Source organism: Mastigoproctus giganteus, chromosome 3, assembly GCF_048544385.1.
Source record: "Mastigoproctus giganteus isolate SK-2022 chromosome 3, ASM4854438v1, whole genome shotgun sequence".
Taxonomy (NCBI): Eukaryota; Metazoa; Arthropoda; class Arachnida; order Uropygi; family Thelyphonidae; genus Mastigoproctus; species Mastigoproctus giganteus.
This window is the reverse complement of record NC_143577.1, coordinates 231,035,831-231,057,473: the sequence shown is the minus strand read 5'-3', so window position 1 is coordinate 231,057,473 and position 21,643 is coordinate 231,035,831. Positions and strand designations below refer to the sequence as shown.

The 21,643-nt window shown below is 36.9% G+C and overlaps 1 protein-coding gene across 4 annotated transcripts in view; it reads right to left on the bottom strand.

Annotated features, from left to right (window-relative positions):
* The window catches only part of LOC150088831 (ADP-sugar pyrophosphatase-like), a 139,407-nt gene that overhangs the window by 14,733 nt on the left and 103,031 nt on the right, over positions 1-21,643 (bottom strand). For all 4 annotated transcript variants that reach the window (XM_090370929.1, XM_090370931.1, XM_090370932.1 and 1 more), the window contains exons 7-9: positions 15,466-15,521; positions 11,782-11,836; positions 1,083-1,136 (exon numbers count right to left, since the gene is read on the bottom strand). In XM_090370929.1, the coding sequence (XP_090227055.1) occupies positions 1,083-1,136; positions 11,782-11,836; positions 15,466-15,521 (165 nt within the window). The remainder of the gene's footprint in view (positions 1-1,082; positions 1,137-11,781; positions 11,837-15,465; positions 15,522-21,643) is intronic.

Sequence of the window (21,643 nt, the reverse complement as noted above, 5' to 3'; positions counted from 1 at the left end):
CAATTTTGTCCATACGCAGCTTTCATTTCTTCATAAATTTCTTGAGCTTTCTTTCCCTGCAAATGCAGGAACTTGATCACTGCTCGATACTCCACTTTGTCAACCATAGCATCCTTCCTCAGATTCCGGGCTCCACCTCTGGTGTACAATCACCTACGGGAATGAAATTTCACACGTTAGTTATTGAATACGATACAACTTATATTAAAAACGGCATCTTCCTACTGATGTTTTATCTAGGCCAGGGGTATGAACTTTTTGCTACCCCCGCGCACACTACAACTTGGTGCCTTTGTTTCTTGGTGTATTTGGTGGCAATCTTGGCGCAAATAACCTGGCTGCTTGGATTGCAGTGGATGCAGAAGCTCCAGTTGCACATTACTCGAGTGAAGAAGAAATTGCAGCCTCTGGAAATGTGGGAAGATAATCGAAAAACAGAAGGCTAGTGACATAGGGATTGACTCAGAAGATAATGTGAATGACTTGTGTAAGGAAAAAGCACTAGACATTAGCAAAGTGCTTGAAAATGTTAATGAGGAGATAGCATGGTTAGAATGTCAGAGTGATAGTGAATATCTTCATTTACTGTATCTGAACAATATTAAGAATTATTGTACTGAAAAAAAAAAATGCTGTCATCAGTTCTAGCAAACTAAATTATATGCCTATTTTAGAATGGACACAAAATGTGAGTCCATAACAGGATTGCGTATTAGTAGAATGTAAAGGGAATGATATAACCTTTAATACTTTGTCTTTTAGTCTGTGTACTTATAAAACATTAGTAAATAAAGTATTTATTTACTAATGTTTTATAAGTATACAGACTAAAGGTTGCACTGTATTTAATTACTAAGAAAAGTGTATTTATGTTAAAAAAACTGGGAAAAAAAAATGGTAAGGATTTTTTGGCTATAATGCAGATATTAAAGTTGTCACCTGACCTGTGTTATATCAAGGTTGCATTGTATTTAATTTTATTTTAAAATCAATTTATAGCATAGCTGATGGTTTACTGTATTCAGTATGATCTACTGAATATGCTCAGAAATACATAGAATACCAATACAAATTTCACTTACCATTTAATCTGGTTAAAAGCTCATCAACTGGAATATTTACAACTTCGATGAAGTCTGTAAAAAAAGAAATAGTTCTTTGAAACAATTCTATTTAGCAGATGTTAATCACATACTTGTAAATTTTTAAGAAATATGTTTAAGACTTTTAGTATTAGTACTAGCAAATAGTGCAGCAAGCTTAAGTAGCATTGGCAAACAGTAACCGATTTTGCTCTCTTCTCACTTATTTTCTTTCAAGTATTTGTCCAATCCTCCTTTAAATTTACATATGCCCCAAATCACTACAAAAATAGGTGTGGCTTTATTCCAGCATCATCATTTTGTCATACATAAAGTGTAAAGATGCCTTCAGCACCTTGGTCAAGTCACCCCTGGTTACTAAACCTTAACTTATGGAACTGATCTGTACAAGGTTTATGGGAGGGAAGAATATTTTTCTCAGCATGGCTGGCTTTAGTTGGTAGACAGAATTTATTTTGTAAAGATGGTATTCACTTAAACAGAGGAGGTGCAAGGCTTTTTGCTAATGCCACTGAGAAAGCATTAAAGGTTCAGGGAAACTGCTAGTTTTTTTTTTTTTTTTTTTTTTTTGGGGGGGGGGGGGGTAAGGAAGTTGGCATATAATCAACTAAGTTCAATCAATGGTGTGGGACAAAGTTAGCTTCCCCCCCATACAGTGGATACTGTAAAATATTTACAAAACTGATTCACTATAAAATAAAATAAAATATATTACGAAAATATTAAAAGCGATAAAACAATGATTGTAGCTTTTGGGCTTTTTACAGTATTCACCCCATCTTGGAAGCTGTAGTCCTTGCAAAAGATGAGCACTTCTCATTTCCACATTCTCGAGCCACTTCCGGTTCTGGTGCACGTGAAAGTAATACTGAATATGCGCCTGGTCAGCCACGTGTGCCGTGAACCTGATACTAAAGGATGTGTTGTCCAAGTAGCATTGTTGTTGAGAAAGGAGGCGGACGCCCCAGAAAGCTACAATCATTGTTTTATCGCTTTTAATTTTCGTATTTTAACATTTTCGTAATATATTTTATTTTATAGTGAATCAGTTTTGTAAATATTATTTTACAGTATTCACTGTATCACTTGGTACATTTTATATTTATATTTTTACAGTATTAAACTATTTTAATCAAAACGGTTCGTGTATTTATTTAAATTTGTGATATGAACTATTCTCCCAACCTTAGAGGCCTTTTTGAGGATACACCAAGTTTCATGCAGTTTCAATAAAGTTTAATTTAATATTTATTTTTATTATTATGAATAAGATCCTGAAGTCAACAAAGTTGTGTGAACGAGGAGAGGATGGGCAAAATCAGCCACCATGCAGTCATCCAATGTTTGGGAAAAAATGGACTAATTCCCAAGGCAATTCAGGAGGATACGGTAACAACATTTGGGGAGGATGCCCTTCCTATTTCCCAGTGACCAAGATGACCATGCTGTGGAAGACCTACAACATCCATCATTCCAGAAGTTGACAGTATGCATGATCTGGTGATTGATCAATGAGTGACAGTTCAGTACACTGCCAGCATCTTTGGCATCTATCTAAATATATGTGTATCACATAATAACAAAGGTTCTTGTTATGAAAAATGTGTCAGCATGATGGGTCCCAAAGTTGTTGACAGAAGATTCAGCATATTTTGTGCAAGGTTTGTGACCACAGATGACACATGTAGCCATCACTTTCAGCCAGAAAAATAAGAGCAGTCCAAACAGTGGAAATACAGCTCTTCTCCCCTCCAAAGAAAGCAAATCAATTCCTTCTGCTAGCAAGGTGATGGCATCAGCTTTCTGGGATGGTGCTAGTGTATTACCTTCAGAAAGGCCAGAGGTATATTATACAGATCTGGTGAGGCATTTGTGTGAAAATATTAAAGAAAAATGCCGAGGAAAACTCAGTAAAAGAGTCTTGTTTCACAAGGAAAATGCACCTATTTGTAAGTCTGTCATTGTTACAGCTGCACTGCATGAGTGCAGTTTTGAAATCTTGGACCATTCCCCATATTCACCAAATCTAGCACCATTACATTTTCACCTATTTTCAAATTTGAAAAAATACCTGGCTGGCATCCACTGCAGCCATGACAATGCTGTCATGGCTGCATTCTTGGAGGTCCAAGAGACAATCTTTTATGTAGCTGGAGTCCATGCTTTGTAGCATTGGTGGACAGTGTACCAATTTCAAAGGTGACTATGTTGAAAAGTAACATGTTACCACACTTCTCAAATAAGCATTTCATACTCAGGCCACAAACCTTTCAAATGCTTTGTGTGTGCATATTTAAAATAATAAGATTTTTGATACTGACATTCTCCAGAAATTTATATTTTTATTTCTATATACATATAGCCTGAAATGAACAAAATATGCTTGCAATCCATCAGTCGATTTGATCGACCACTTGTTAGCCCATGCTTTAAACAAATCCTACATGAATATGCTGTGATTACAATGTATTAACACACATTAGATATTTGCCAATCAGCAAAATATCTAATTTGTTTAAATTGTTTGAGATTAGCATGCATCTCTCTCTCTCTCTTTACCTTCATAAATGAAAACAGGTCTTGCTCAAGTTTGTTTTTGAGGTCAGCAACTATTATTTATGCAGAGTAATTACACGAAAAGAGCTGACAGATGAGGCTGCCACTGTTAAGTGCACAAATATTCAAAATTATATACATGTGAAATTTTAAAATTTCATGCTCTTAAGTTTTGTAAAATGGGAGTGACTAATGGCTATCATGTTTTTTTTTTTTTAATTTTTGGTAGAATTAATAGAAGTCTTGATTCATTAGAATTACTTATTTAAAATAACTAAATGCACAAGGCATAATACATTAAGAGTTTAATATATATATAATATCGGTGTGTAGATACACCATAGACAACTCTTAAGAAACTACAAAGTAGTTGTAGGCATTATTTGCTCTTTCTCATATTGTGCTCTGCCTTCACGACGAGTTGCCATGATATTGCACTACCTCGAATAAGTAACGCTTCACTAATCGTAGTTGTAGTCACACATTGTAGTTTCTTAAGAGTTGTCTATGGTGTATCTACACACCGATATTATATTAGAATTACTGTGTAAAAAAATATATTCTTAAATTTAATATTTTCATTAAACAATTTAAAAAATTGTATTTAATAAATATCGTAATCCATTAGTAAAAGGTCTAACACTGGTAAACTACAAACGGAATTTTATAAAAATGTTTCTCAAAATAAAAAAAAAAAATTTTGGACTCAACGAAGGAGACACCGAGTTTTTGTCACGATTTGAGGTGGGTGGCTGTGGCGTTTTAGAAAAAGGCATGGCATTGTGAACAAGAAAACCTGTGGTGAATCTAAGTGCAGACATTCCACAAGTTGAGCCATTTAGAAAATTTATGAATAAACTTAAGGGCCTTATTTTATAACAGGTTTACAATGCCAATGAAACTGGCCTGTTCTATCGTGCTGTTCCTGAAAATACGCTAGCCTACAAACATGAACACAGCACTTCTGGTCGCAAGTTAAGTAAGGAGCAAATTTCTGCCTTCATCATCATCATCAGCCATTTTCAATCCACTGCAGGATGACGGCCTCTCCAGCAACTTTCCAGTTCCTTCTATTTTGAGCACTGGCCATCCATTTACTACCCAAAATCTCATGAATTTCATCTATCCATCTCCGCCTTTGTCTTCCAGATTTTCTTCTAGCTAATCTTGGGTACCATTCTGTTATTTTCTTAGTCCATCTGTCATCATGTCTTCGAGCTATGTGTCCTACCCAAGACCATTTTAGTTCTTTAGTTTTGATAAGAATGTCCTTTACTTGAGTTTGCTGCCTAATCCAAGTGTTTCTCTTCTTATCTAACAGTCTGATTCCCAATATAATTCGTTCCATTCTTCGCTGTGTAGTTCTCAGCTTCTCTTCCATTCTTTTAGTGAGTGCCCAAGTTTCACTTCCATAAGTCATGGTGGGGAGTATACATTGGTTCATTATTTTACGTTTCAGACAAACTGGGATATTGCTCTTCAGTATGTGACTATATTTCCTGAATGCTATCCATCCAAAATTTATTCTTCTCTTGACTTCCAGCCATTTATCATTATTACAGCTAATAACTTGTCCCAGATAAGTATATGACTCCACCTTTTCAATTACTGCTCCTTCAATCATTATTTCCCTTTCTGTGGCATACTTGTTCATCATTACTTTTGTTTTAGCCATATTCATCTTTAGTCCAAAATCCTTACTAACTGTGCATAACTGATTAAGATTTTCCTCTAATTCTTTGGGATCGTGGCTTATGACCACAATGTCATCTGCAAATCGTAAATGGTTTAGGTACTCTCCGTTCACATTGACTCCTTTCTGTGACCAGTCTAATCTTCTGAAAGCTTCCTCAAGGGCAGCAGTAAACAGCTTCGGAGATATTGTGTCTCCTTGTCAAACTCCTTTCTCGATTTTAAATTTGCTACTGTCTTTGTCTAGTCTAATAAAAGAGGTAGCACTCTCATATATTTTCTTCAAAATCATAATATATGGGATATCTATGCCTTGTCTTTCCAGTGCCCGAAACATTGCCTTATGCTGTATGGAGTCAAATGCCTTTTCATAATCCAAAAATGGCAGGCATAATGGTGTTTTATATTCATTTGCTTTCTCCATTAGCTGTGATATTATGTGAAGGTGATCCATAGTTGAGAATCCTGTCCTAAAGCCAGCTTGCTCTTTTGGTTGATTCTCATCAAGTATTCTTTCTAATCTGTTAGTAATGACCCTTGTGAACAACTTGTACATGTGGGATAACAAGCTAATTGGTCTATAATTTCCAATTTCTGATTTATCTCCTTTCTTATGCAGCAAAACTATGATTGCATTATTCCACTGCTTAGGCATCACACCTTTTCTAATGCACTTTGTGAAGAGCCTTGCCAGTTTTTGTGTTATGTCTCTTCCTCCCAATTTTAACAACTCTACAGTAACTTCATCTTCCCCTGGGGCTTTCTGATTCTTCATTTTCTTTAATGCATGTTCTACCTCATCAGGAAGAATATTGGGTATGTCGTATGTGTTGCTACTTTGCAATCCATCTTCCCCACTGCTGGCATCATTCCCTCACTCCTTGTATAATTCTCTATAGTAGTCTTCTGCTATTTGAATTATGCCTTCTCTGCTGTTTATAAGTACACCATCGCTATTCTTCAGTTTCAGTATCATTTGTCTTTCTGTATTACTGCTCATGGCTGCTGATTTAAATTCTTTGTTTTCCCTTAATGTTTGTTCTACTTTTCTTGTGTTAAATCTTCTTATGTCCTCTCTGAGTCTCTTTCTAATGGCTTTGCATAACTCAGTATACTCAATTTTCTCCCTGTCAGTGTTTTTCTTGACTAATGTTTCTTCTTTGGATTTCTTTTTCCCTATAGGTTTCTTGGGCTTTATCACTTTCAGAAAGTTGTAGTATTCCTCGTCGATATCTTGGTCCTGAGCAGTCTGCAGAAGCTCAAACTTGTTCTTAAGTTCCAGTACATACTGCTTTTTCTCCTCCTCTGTTATCTCAAAGACCTTTGTATTATTTACTCGAGTCAGTTTTTTCCTTTCCTTTCCTACATCTATATCAAGTGTACATCTTACCATTCTGTGATCACTTCCAACATTTACCTTATTCAGGACGGTAACATCATTCACAATATATCTTCTGTTAGTGAGGATGAAGTCGATTTCATTAGTTGTTAATCCATTCGGACTCTTCCATGTCCACTTTCTGTTCACCCTTTTCTTGAAAAAAAGTGTTCATTACTGCCTTGAGATTCTGCAAATTCCACAAGTCCTTCACCTCTTATTTCTTTCACCAATTCCAAAATTTCCTATAGTTCCTCTTTCTGCACTGTTTTGCCTTTTTCCAACCTTAGCATTGAAGTCCCCCATAATAATAGTGTAGTGGGTTTTCTGCTCATCTAGAAGACTCAATTTCGGTGTACATTTCTTCAACCTCTTCATCATCATGGCTCGATGTTGGTGCATAAATCATTATAATCTTTAGCTTGCCGCTTAGAAATCTTGAGTATTAGTCTTGACACCCTTGGTGATGTACTTTTGAATTTCTGCCTTATTTTGTGCAAATGCTACCACCATGGGCATTGCCTGAAGCCCATGGTGGTAGGGAAATCAAAGAAACCATGCACCCTCAAAGACATTATGAATCAGTTGCCTGTTATTTACACCAGCTCAAAGAATGCGTGGTTTATTTCAGAGATTTTTTCTGACTGGTTCTTCAACCACTTTGTCCCTGATGTGAGGTGCTTCCAGACAGATGTTCTGAAAATTTCCTCAATAATATAAAGGCATTGTTGCTTCTTGACAATGCCCCTGCTCATCCTAGTACTAAGAAGTTAGTTAGTAAGGATGGCAGAATTAAATGTATTTTTTTGCCTCCTAACAACTTCAGTTATTCAGCCAATGGACCAGGGAATAATTGCCGCCTGCAAGAGGCTGTACAAGAAGACCCTTTTGGAAGAAGTAATGGTTGTGTTGGAAGATGAAGAAGATGCAGAAGAAGACACAAAAGGAACCAGGACATTTCAGAATCTATGAGCCTACAACATTAAGTCTGCACTCTTTAACTTTGCAGCTGCTTGGAAGGAGTGAAGACTATGACTTTGGCAAATGGTTGGAAGTTGTTGTACAATATTGAACCAGATTTGGATTTTGAAGGATTTGAGGCAAATGACTTTTGATGCACCCTTGAAAATGCTGGCAACCGGGAAACAACTGAAGATGATGTTCTGAAATGGCTTGAAAATGATGAAGGTGATCCTGGCTACCAAGTCCTCACTGAAGAAGAAATTGTGGACGAGGTTCAATATGGCAAAGGCAGGGGAAGAAGAAGAAGACATTAAAGAAGAGCAAATAACACCAGCACGGCCTACACTGTCTGAAATGAGAAATCTTACAGACATTGCCATCCACTACATAGGGACATCTTCTGACCCTGAAATTGTCCCTTACTATGAACATTTTCGGCAGTTCAGGGCAATCATTATTAAGAAACATCAGAGTGGCAACCAACTGAAACTGGACGCTTTCTTTAAGCAAACTTCACCGACTCCCACTCCTATTTCACCTCCAAATGCTTGTACATCTCAACCGTCTACAAGCAAATAGATGACACCAGTGCCTACATTTGTAAACATTTCAGAAGAATCTGAAGATTCCCCTTCACCACTACCTTCAGATACTGAATAACAACTACTGTACTACTACCACTATGGTCACGGAAAAATACTCTTCAACTATACTGACAAAAAGGTGAGTAAATATTACATATTCTTTATTATAATTTAATATTGTACAGTACTGTATATTGTATTAAAGCTTTTTTTTTTTTTTTTTTACATTAAGAACAATAAAAAATGCTCCTCCTCAGGTTATATTCGATTTAATGGACTTTCTGCATTAACAGACACCCATTCTCCCCTATTAGTCTGTTAAATCGAGGGTTTACTGTAATATTTAAGAGCATTTATGTACATAATGTTAACCATAAATAAAACTTTAAAATTTCCTCCAAAAAAGCTCACTCTACAAGGACTGCATAATACAAGGAAACTGTTGCGCATGGAAGACTACTGTACAAATTGGAGCAGAATGGTATTAAGGGTAAGTTGCTACAATGGATAAAAGGATGGTTAAGTGGGAGAAGACAGAGGGTGGTAATCAATGGGTGCTGCTCTTCGTGGACTAATGTTATTAGTGGAGTCCCACAGGGTTCGGTGTTGGGTCCACTGTTGTTTTGTATATTTATCAATGATATTGATGAAGGTATATCAGGCTTAATGTCGAAGTTTGCAGATGACACGAAGGTTGGCAGGGTTGTTAATGACAGTAATGGCAGTGTGCTACTGCAACAGGATCTAGATAATTTGGGCAGATGGGCTAAGAAGTGGCAACTGAAGTTTAACCTTGACAAATGGAAAGTACTGCATATGGGTAGAAATAACCCCAGAGAAACGTACCAACTGTGTGGTACTACACTTAAGGTGGTAGAAAATGAAAAAGACCTGGGAATAATTGTGCAGTCAGATATGAAGTTTTCTGAGCAATGCAGACAGGCTGCCAGGGCAGGTCATGGGGTTTTGTCAATGATATATAGGAATTTTGCTAGCAGGGAAAAGGAGGTGATTGTCCCTCTGTATAAGGCAATGGTCAGGCCACGCCTTGAGTACTGCGTACAGGTCTGGAGGCCTCATTTTAGGAAGGATGTAGATTTGCTTGAGCGTGTACAGAGAAGAGCAACACGATTGGTGAGGGGAATGAAGGGATCCTCTTACCAAGAGAGGCTTAAGTTCTGCAAATTGCAGTGGCTGGAGACTAGGCACCTGCGCGGTGATCTGATTGAGGTCTATAAGGCCTTGAATGGGTTGAGCACGCTGAATTCTGATGGGATCCTCCCACTTGTTCAGAATACGAACCTACGGGGACATAAGTTCAAATCAAGAAAGGATAGATGTAGAATAGATGTGCGGAAATTTGCCTTTAGCCAGCGGGTGGTTAATTGCTGGAACAAACTTCCATCTGTCGTTGTGGAAGTTGATAGGTTAAATAAATTTAAGGAGGAACTGGACAGGCATTTGGAGGGTATGGTGTGATTATTTTTTTTTTTTTTTTTTTTTTTTTTTTGGCTGATGCTGCATAAGCTCCTACACTTGCTTTCTTGCATCAAGTGCCACTACTACTACTACTACTACTACTACTTGCTTGTGAAAGAGTTAAGATTATTAAAGATATGCACAGAGGAACATTTTATAGCAATCATAAAGCAGAGTGTGGTTTCAAAATTACAGTAAAGGCTAGTTTATTTATCCCCAAGGAAAGGGGACTAACTGTAAAATATCCTGCTGCTTCCAATTATATATTAAATCCTGGTGCTCTTAAGGCTAAAGAACACTGCAGATGAGATCCTCTGCAATTGCTGCAACAGAACCTTGAGAAGTTGGGCCGATGGGCTGAGAAGTGGCAACTAAAGTTTAAAATTGACAAATGCAAAATACTGCATAAGGGCAGCAGTAACCCCAGAGAAATGTACCAACTGGGTGGTGATACACTCAGGGTTGTGGAGAATGAAAGAGACCTGGGGGTAATTGTGCAGTCAGACACATGAAGTTTTTTGAGCAATGCAGACAGGCTGCCAGAGTAGGTCATGGGGTCTTGTCAATTATATATAGGAATTTTGCAAACAGGAATAAGGAGGTGATTATCCCCTTGTATAAGGCAATGGTCAGGCCACACCTTGAGTACTGTATACAGGTCTGTAAGCTACATTTTAGGAAGGATGTAGAGTTGCTAGAATGAGTACAGAGAAGGGCAACAAGACAGGTGAGGGGAACAAAGGGGGTGCTCTTACGACAAAAGGCTTAAATTCTGCAAATTGAGAAAGTAGACACCTGAGAAGCGATCTGATTGAGGTGTATAAGGCCTTGAATGGATTCTTCCTCTTGCTCAGATTACAATCCTGAGGGAGTATAAACTGAAATTGAGGAAAGACAGTTGCAGTTGTGGAATAGATGTGCAGAAATTTGCCTTTAGCCAGCGTGTAGTTGACTGCTGGAACAAATTTCCATCTGTTGTTGTGGAAGTTGATAGCTTAAATAAATTCAAGGCAGAACTAGACAAACATTTGGAATGAATCAATGGGTGGAAGTGGTTTTTTTTTGTTATTTATTATTATTTTTTTTTGCTGATGCCGTATAAGCTTGCTTTCTTGCATCATATGCCTGTAATAATACTAATATCATATGGCTGCTGCTGCAAAATTGTGCATTTGAATTCCTATATCATGGAACCACCAAAGACAAAGTGACTGTTTCGCCATGGAAATCTGCATTAGTTTATTCAGTATATCCCCCTTTTTTTTAAAGACAGTTTTTGCAGGAAATTGTTTAATTATCAAATGAAAACATTTATTTTACCCATTACTATATGCACAAGTTGGAAGAATCTTCCACTCTGTACAATTAGTACGACCCTTCTTTCCTAATTAGGCCTGATGAGAGGATTCAAGATGGAATCCAGAAAAGTTGCTAATTATTAAATAATTCTAATGTGTGGAAATTCAACTTAATTAATAATGCTTTGTATTGCATAATACACTGTATAATAAAGTTCATTTGACAACAACAATTCGTGTAGTTTAATTATTGTTATTCACATATCAAATTAATTTATTATGAATGACTATGGAATGTCCTTCTCTCAAAGCATTCATTTGCTTATTTATTCATTTTGTGATTTGTGTAAAATTAACCGCCCTTTTTTTTCCCTCTCTAACATGACACATTTTAAATGTATAATTTTAGAAATTATTTACAAAGTGTAATGTCTTTAACACTGTAGACATATTTTTGTATTATGTCTGTGTTGCTGCAAGCAATATTTAATCATTAATAAAACTGTTATATCCAAAAATTACATTGATTCATGTTTAGGATTAGTATTAAAAAATACTAACAATTAAATTTAAATATTTTGACATAAAAAATATAGGTTAAACACAAGTTTAGGTGAGTTACAATTTGAAAGAAAGTCAAAAACTTTTTTGATAAAATTTCTTTCCATAAAATAGACATTCCAAGAACACAATAGTTTTATTTAATAAGACGACAAATAGTTAAGTACCTCTATCATCTATACTTTGTTTTGGAGCAATATTCACTGGGTCATCTCCATCTACCTAAAAGGAATTAAAATAGAGAACAGAATGTGTAAAATTTTCAAAAAGATAATACAAAGAACATTTATTACAAATCAAATAAAATGTCAGTCTAAATTTAAGCCACCAAGACTGCTATTATATATTAAATTCTTGATAGCAAAATTATAAATTTCTTGAATTTTAAGAGAGAGAGAGAGAGAGAAAAAAAAAAAAAAAAAAAAAAAAAAAAATGTATTTGCCCTGTTCTGCCGGAAACAGAAGGTTGAGAAACAATGGATGTAAAAATAGACATTCCAAGAACTGCAGGAAACCACACAGAGAAATGCGATTTACCATTATGAATAAAGAATATGAATGCCGAGTTGACAAAATATGGTATATAAATAATATATAAATATTATTTATACAGGTAACCCTCATAATAACACAGTTATTAGGTTCCTGTAAAATGTCGTGTTGTGTGAAACCGTGTTATATGGGACTAAGAAAAAGTACAAAAAGGGGGTTACGTTCCAAAAGCTAACAAAAATACGCCATTCTATATTTCGTGTATCTTCTGTTCTTTTCAAAAAATCAGTAATCTGGGTTTGTTTGCTTTTGCTTGATAAATCTTTGTGAATTTCATCGTATGGAACTAACCATGTTTGAAGCTCCATTCTGAACTTTGAGCTCCTTTCATTGAAGAATCTGCATTCAAAAAATAAGATTCTAATTGCTCAGCTAACTTTATGCCTTCCCTACGCTTTTTAGTGTAAAATTTGGAAGTTTAGAATTTTCATCTGTGCTATCATCATCTGAATTGATCTGATTTTACCTCTGATGCCATTTGCACCAAATCTGCCATGCTGGCTTCTTTTTCTACCAGTTGAATGTCTTCAGTAATCATATCTTTTTTTATTTTTTAGGAGCATCAGTGACTAAGGCCATGTTACTCTGGGTATATTGTCTATAAATTGCGTGCGTCCCAAGGTCGATTTTCTGTTTTGCTGGACGAAAAACCCGAGTTTCCGGGAGGAAAAAACCATCCCACTCTCGCCTGACTAACTCAGCCACATTGTGAAAAATACCCGTGAAAATTCCTCCCTTCATCAATGGGATTCAAACTCTGGTCTTTTCCAGCCAGTGTGGGGAGGAGGGCAATTCTACCAACTGTGCTACCCACGAGGGCTTCTGTAGTCATATAATCAAAACCTTCCCCTCATACCGACGTAGCAAGTTCTACTATCGCACCGATTCCGTTTTCTGCCGGTTCGACCATATTTCCTGAATGAACTGACTCTGGCCATACATTTTATCAACATGCATTTAACCTTGATGGTTTTATTTCTTTTAGAGATAAACCTATAATTCTGATACAGTCCACAATGAGAAATGTTTCCATGCCTCCATTACTTCAATAGATTTGGAATCAATTTTTCCCAACTCCATTGTAACGATTTTCTGATGGAATGAGTTTTAAAGGTGGATATAATGCCTTCATCTAATGGCTGAATGAAAGAAGTTGTATTAACCCAGTACAACTTATCCCTTAAACGCTTGGATGACTTAAATCTTTTGGGTGGCCTGGTGTGCTATACCAGTAGTAATAAAACTTTGAAATCTAGATTTTTCCACAAGTTCAACAAGTACAAATTCAATAGCACAGAACGTAACATGGGAATTTCCTAACAAAATAAAATACAGGGATTTCTCAATTTTTTTTTTTTTTTTTTGACTAGCGAGTCAACACAGGGATTCTAAAAAGAGTGGAAACATTGAAAAATTACATCTAACATAACAGCAGGGTTTCCCCTGCACAAAAGCTCAAAAATACCCTGTTATGCGAGGTTTACCGAAATTCTCTAACTGTGTTATATAAGTACAGTTGTGCGAGGATTGCTGCTATTTATCAATCATGTTAGAGCGAAACCGTGTTGTAGAAGTACCGTGTTATATGGAGGTTGCCTGTATATCATATGTGGCATATCAATAGAATAAAATTCCCTATTGGGGAATAGGGAATAACATAACAGCAGCAGCATACTCCCCTTTCCTGCATCAATGTAGTTGAGCACCCCAATAGAATAAAATTCCCCAATAGGGAATTTTATTCTATTGGGGTGCTCAACTACATTGATGCAGGAAAGGGGAGTATGTGTGTGATAAATTTGAGTTCAACTGAACTGTAAACAGAAATTATACTACGGTAAGGTAGGGATGCGCCCCATGGCAATCTCATAAAGCTAATGAGCTTGTGGAAAGTAGACTGAAAAAGGCAACACTTTCTTTTAATGTGTCACACACTGTTGCCTTGGCACTATGGAAGCAGTTTCAGGAGACAGCAACCATTACAAGAAGAGCTGGCCAAGGTTGCATCAACCAGAACAGACTGTTATTTGGCTCTAACAGCAAGATGGAATCCTACGACGACCTCTCATCAATTGTCTCTTGAGGTTGCTGCAACCACAGATGAAAACATTTCCAACTGGACTGTGTTAAAAAAGCTCAATTCAAGTGGATTCTATGCAAGGAAGCCAGTGGTTTGTATCCTCCATTAACCCCAAATCATTGCAGAGCTCATTGAAACTGGTGCCATGAACATGTGACTTGGAGCACTGACAAACTGGGTACAGTTCTGTTCTTTGATTAGCTCCATTTTAGCTTACAAAAAGATACTGTCATTTCATCTAGAAACAATGAGGAATGTGGTACCATCCCTCCAACATCAGAGAAAGGGACACTTACAGTGGAGGTGGTGTTCTCATGTGGAGCAGAATAATGTTCAACAGCTGCACTTCTCCATGTTTTTGATAGGGGTACTGTAACTGCACAGAGGTACCGAGAACAGATCATCGAACTCTATGCATGACTTTTCAGGGGTGCAGTTGGCCCAGATTTTCTTTTCATGCACGAAAATACCACTGCAATAGAGCAAGTGGTGGAGGAATATCTTAAAAGTGAAGATATCCAATGACTGCCATGGCCAGCAGATTTACATCAGATCATCAGACTTAAATCTGATTGCATTGCACACTGACAGCCAACTCCTTGGGCATTTGGTAAGTTAAGGTCTGCACTGGTGGAAGAACTGGATTTGTTGCCACAGAATCTTATCAACATCCTATGTTGAGCATGGTTCACCGCTGTCGGGCCTGTTTAACAGTTGGAGGGGATCACACGCCATACTATGTCACGTGACCATATTTTTGAGCTTTTTTTGTATTGACTTCTGTAATGTGACCTTTTTAATAATTCTTATACAACCCCTATAAATGTTCCTTATACCTGTCTGAAGTTTCTCGCTGTCTCCTCATTTCTTCTTTATTCTATAGTATACCACCATAACAGATTTTGTCCTGCTTCACTGCAAGCTGCTCGAGTCACACACCACGTTTTCTACATGTTGTTAATTTTATTGAGCAGTGCATAGCACAAATGCCCTTTGTTTGGACTAAAGATAAATAAACCTAGTTGATTGGTTGCTAGCTAAATTAGTTTACTCTTCCTTTCTAGCTAAAAAAAGATGTATATACGTATATTACTGATATGATTGGGTAAAGCCAAATATGTGAAACAATAAAGTAGGTACATGTCTTATTATCACAAAGTACCCTTTGTAATTCTATTATTATAGAGCTTTATAATAAAAGAAAAACATAAATACAAACCTCTAGCGTAACCACTTTCATTGTACCATTGGAAAGGCCTGGATCTAAAGCAGTTACTGGAAGAAAGGGGAAAAAACTTGCAATGAAAAAACTATCTTAAGATATCACTTTTATTCATAAATAAAAGTGATATCTTAAGAAAATATTCAAAAGAATCTAAAATTAGACACCAACGTAGCTAATACAGAATTACAGTTAGCTTTGCTAAAACTTTGTTTTGCATTAAAAGTTTCTTATAGGGAGATTTTGAACAGATTTAACTACAAATCTTACTAAAAATGACAGTGAAATAATGTGATTAAAACTGAGAGGATAAAATCGGGAATATACTGAAATAAAACAGCACTGCACTTAGAGGTATGTGCAGCCTTTATGATTTGTGAATCAAAACATAAAACTGAAATGGGCTAAGAAACACTACAGAATAGTTTTTCATATTAAGAATCATTGGCAACCTTATGGGATAATTGCAAGAAAATAGTAGACAATATTATAACTGCAATTAATTATTCATGCAATTAATTAATAATTAATTGTTAGAGTATTAAACAAGGAATATTCTAATCTCTGTCAGATTCCAATACCATTTACATTATTCCCCAACATATACTGAGCAATAAAATCAAAAAATACCTACTCAGAAAAAATAAATTTTTCATTTTAAGTATTAACACTGACGGCTTGACAATGTCATATACAAGATGTGGTAATAAAATATCCCATTCGATGAGTGAAAATAAATGGAAGTGGTATGTTATAGTTCAAACTTCCTCCAACAGATGGTGGTACAAAGATTGTCCTGTAGGCTGACAGGCTGCAAGTGACAAACAGTTTCATTAGTAGCATTTAATGTTCCATGTCACAATTTTGCAACAGAGCAATGAGTAAATATCAAATTTTGTTTTAACCTAGGAAAATCTGCAACAGAAACGTATGAAATGTTAAGCTGTACCAGTGTGCTGAATGGAATGATGGTATAATCCAAAGGTTCCCAAACTTTTATAACTTGAGCCCCCTTAATTTTTCATTAATTTCTCATTCCCCCAAGTTCCAGAAATAGTGCAAATAAACAGATTAAAAATAAATAATTGAATTAAAAAATAAACAGACTGAAAATTTAACTATGAATATACATGCTTTTATAAATTAACGTATACTTCAATATATTTAATCTCAAAGAAATAAAATATGAATAATAGAAAAATTTAAAAAATGTATGTACCTTGATTAGTGGGATGCTCTGTCCTTTGTTATAAAAGTGCTTCATGAAAACAAGCATTTCTTTTTTCCCTGGGGGCATGCCCCACACTTTGGTGGGAACCTCTGGTATAAACAGTTCAAAGACGGGTGTGAGGATCATTGTGATGACCCAAGAAGTGGGCAACTATTAATCCCTCAAAACGAGGATAAAGTTGCAAAAGTCTGGGAAATTGTGGCAATAGTTCATTGTTTGACCTTCAGAATGATGGCTGATGAGTTGGATATGAATAAGGAGATCATTCATCAAATTCTGGGGATTTAGAGAAAATGAAGGTCTGTGCCACAAAATGATGAGTGTCATTGTGTGAAGATTTCATCCAGATTTGTCAAGATGATTAATTTCCTCGAATGTTTTGTCACTGGAGATAACTACTGGGTGTTTCAGTATAACCCATAGAGGAAACATCAGAGCATGCAAGCATCATCACCATGGCCCAAAAAGTTTCATCCAGAGAATTCCAGAATCAAGACTATGCTGATCACGTTTTTTGACAAGCAGGGTGGGTTTCACAAGAAATTTGCAATTAAAGGGGAGAGAGAGTCAATGCTGTGTTCTATGTTTTTTTTTTTATCAAAACCCCAAACAAGAGAGGTATTAGAACCTATAGTACTTAGTACCGTGCTTGGGTTGGAGGTTGAGAAGACAAAAGAAGATATTTGTTGACATTAGACTTGAACTTCTGTAGACTGTAATTTTCAGGAAATACGTACAAAGGAAGGTTGTTCCAGAAAACGGCAGTTGAATGAATAAATGAGGAAGATGAAAAGTTGGTTCAGTGAGTTTGAAGTCAGACAGTAAATGGATGTTGGCTGGTGGCGGCACGGGTTTGGACTGTTTTGAAAGAGAGAGCGGGAATTATAGAAGCCAATTCAGAAGAACAGTGCCCATGGAAGTATCTTTGGAAAAGGCATGCAGCAAAAAAACTATGTCTATGAGACAGAGTGGAGAGACTCTGTTAGAGAGGAGTCATTAATTGATCTAACTGCACTCTTCTGAATGGAATCTAGAAGCCTTAGAGAGGTTTTGGGGGCACTGCCCCAGATGTGGGAACAATATTCCATGGTAGGGAATATTGTAGCTGTTTGGAAGAAAAGTAACGCAGAGAGCTAAAGAGAAAACCAAAGTTTTTTAGATGCTGAGGAAGCAATATTTGTAATGTGCTTGTGCCAAGAGAGATTAGAAGTCAGGGTAATCCTCAAAAGAGATATCATTTTGCCTAGAAATTGGCGTGTCACCAAAGATAAGCATAGGAGCAGAAGAATCCTTTTTGCGAGATATAAGACAAGACTGAGTTTTAGAAGGACTGAAATCAAATAAGTTGTAATTGTCCCACTGGAGAATTACCTGGAGATCGGCATTTAATGAATTGGTAGAAGATATTCGAGAAGTTGAAGCTGATCGAGCAGGGCAAGGTTTTTCAAAATGGAAAGTGGAATGCAATGTGCTATCATTGGCAAAACTATGGATAGGATTTCCAGTCAATGGAAGAAAATCATTAATATATAAGAGGAAAAGAGTGGGGGAAAGAACTGAACCTTGGGGGACACCAGCATTAGTGGAGAAGTTAGAAGACAGAGCCATCTACCATCACCCTCAGTGAGTGAGTGAGTGAGAGAGAGTGAGAGAGAGAGAGAGAGAGAGAGAGAGAGAGAGAGAGAGAGAAAAAAAAAGTTAGCAAACCATAAGATGGAAGTTTGTTTAGAAGAACTTTATGCCAAACACGACTGAAAGCCTTTGAGATGTCAAGAGCAACTGCTTGTGTTTCACCAAACTTTTCCATTGAATTTGTCCATAAATGGGTAACATACGCCAGAATATCACCAGTGGATCGACACTAATGGAATCCATACTGGCGATCGTTGATCAGATGGAAAGTTTCTAGGTAGTTTAAGAGTTGGCGGTTAATGGATTTCTCCATTACTTTAGAAAAAGTAGAAGTAATTGGAATGGGATGATGATTCGATGGGAGGGATTTGTCACCTTTTTAGGAACTGGCTTGGTATGAGTAAATTTCCAATCAGAAGGAAAAACGCCTTTGGAATAAGAAAGTGAAAAAAGGTGGCAAAGAACAGGAGTAAATTCAAGAGTACAGGTTTTGAGATCAAGTGGAGAAATACCATCAGGACCTGGAGCTTTCTTAGCATCAAGATTCGTCAAAATCCTTCTGACATCCTTTTGAGGGAAGACCATAGGAGGCATTGAATGGAGCACGTTGGGAATGGTGGGAGGTGTTTTACCAAGATCATTAATACACGAGTTGGAAGGAAAATGGGATGCTAGTAGATCAGCTTTATCCTTGGCTGAAGTGACAACGAACCATCTGGTTTTGACAGCGGTAGGAGCAAAGAAGGGCAGAAGTTGCGGCTAATAACTTTGGCAAGAGACCAGAATGCTTGGCTACCATTAGGGCAAGAAGCAAGTTTTCTACTCTTAGCCTGTTCAAAATCTAGTTTAGACTGATTATTTAATGCTTTACAATTGTTGCGAGCTTTGATGGAGGCAGAAAATGAAACTGAAGAATGGGAAAAAAGTCAATTACGATATGCAATGTTCTTCTCTTGAACAGCCTTAGCACATTTATTGGAAAACCAAGGTTTAGATAGAGGACGAGATTTTAAAGTGGAGTGTGGGATAAAGGATTCCATTCCTACAAGAATAATTTCACTGACATGATCTGAGCAGCAAACGTTGACATCAGAAGTTTTGAAACAGTAATCAGACCAAGGAAAAGAGGAAAAGAAATCTCACAGGTCATCCCGTTTTGCATTCTTGTAATACCAAACAACATGAGGTTGGGAATAGCCATGAGATAAAGGCTCCATTGGAGAAGAGACAATCACCAAGTTGTGATCTGAAGTGCCTAAAGGACCTCTCACTTCAACCATGTATTTAGAAGGGTTGTTTGTGAGAAAAAGATCAAGCGTGTTGGCTGTATGATTAGGATTGTCCGGTATTCTTGTAGGTAAATGAACAATCTGTGCAAGGTCATTAGAAATTGCAAAAGCCTCAGCATCTTGACCAGCTGGGTCAGTGTGACTAGAAAACGGAAGCCAGCTGGAGTTGTGCATATTAAAATCATCAAGGAAAATTATCTCGTTAGGAAAGTTGGACTGGAGAAAGTCGAGGTGGAATTAGAGGAAGTCAAAGAGCTCCAAGTGGTTAGTGGAGTTGGGAGAACGGTAGAGACAGCAGATGAATTTGACACAATGAGGTAGAGAGATTTTAAGCCAGAGAAGATCGAAAAGAGGAGACTCCAAATTACCAAGTCTCTGACAGGGAATATTGGAACGTACATATGCACAAGTACCACCTTTGAGGCGAAAGGAATCATGCATCGAATAATTTGGGCAACAGAGATGAGCAGTAGTTGAATCAACCGATAACTGAGATTCTGTCAGAAAAAGTACATGAGTTTGGCTGAGTTCAAGTGGATATGGACATCGTTGAGATTAGAATTGAGACCACGTATATTTGTGAAATGAACTAGCAAGTGTTTGGTAGGTTTAGATCTTTTCCCAGATTAGCTTACTCTATTAGTTTGACAATTCATGGTGTATTCAATAGTGAGAAAAAGTGGGGGGCGCATGCTGTATGAAGTAATGAAATTTTTGGATATGGCGTACCCATGGTAAGAATATACTCAGATCCTTGACCTAACGTGGCCTCGACAATGCTCCCCGCAAACACACTACTCAGACTTCCTCCAGTCACTATCTGGCAGAGTAGAGGTGGCAAGATTATACACTAGCCAATTCGGAAGCCTCCTAAAGAGTTACAAATAGGTTCGGTCCGGTATACTAACTAGCAGCCGGCCTGCGAACACCGTTTTAAAGCTGTACCCTCGAAATGTAAGGAAGATTGGATCTTGCCATGACGTTCATCATAACCTCAAAAGTCATCAGTCATACTGCATGATGGAAGGGATGGGGAAGGGTTGACCGGAACTTAAACATGGGTTCCACCACTTCAAGCCTCCAATAAGCAAAGTGGTGGTATTGCACCGGTTGACGAGTCTTCTACCACCAATTGGCAAATAATTTGCCACGTACCCGAGACATTTCCGCTTCCGGTTCTGACCATGTGCCGATTGAACCACGTGGAGAAATACCACGTGTGGAGGTACCGTGAACCTGCTATTTAAGGAGATGTTGCAGAAAGTCGTATTACTGTTGAAGAAGAGAGCTGACGCTCTCGAAAGCTCCAGGTTTTTTAGCGCTTTTAATTTTATATTTTAGCTTATTTTATGGTAAACGATCTTTTATTACAGTTTTTAGTATTCCGCAATATACAATTATTAGTTTATTGTAAATAATTTGTTTTTATACTATTTGTAAAAATTTTAGTTACAGTAAATTTTGTTCAATGGTCGGTGTATGAGTTTATTTCCTAGATATGAGTTTTCCCGACCTCAGAGGCCTCTTTCAGGATAATGTAGAATTATTACTTGTAGGGCTTGTTGAAAGGCAAAGTGTATAAAAATAATCACCACACACTGGAGGATTTGAAAGCCAGCATAAAGAATGAAACTACAATCATACATTTTCAACCATTATAAAAAGGTGTCACGAAATATGATGAAATGAGTCTCTTCATCTATTGAAGAAGGTGGACATTTTCAACATTTATTATTATTTTTTTTTATAATTACTAATATTTGGGTTGCATGAATTTTGAATCATCATGTTATTCCCATCAAGCCAGTGTTCAACTAAATATGTTTCGTGATAGTGTATTTGTCACACCGATACAAATATGGATTCCTCTCCAAAGAACATGGATAAGGTAGATTGTTCAGAATGTCAGAATACACAGGTGAAATCATGATTTCATTGATCACGCAACCAAGTTCGTCAACCAAGTTCGCACCACATAAAACAGGCTCACACAACCATCACCAAACATATTTTTGCAATACAA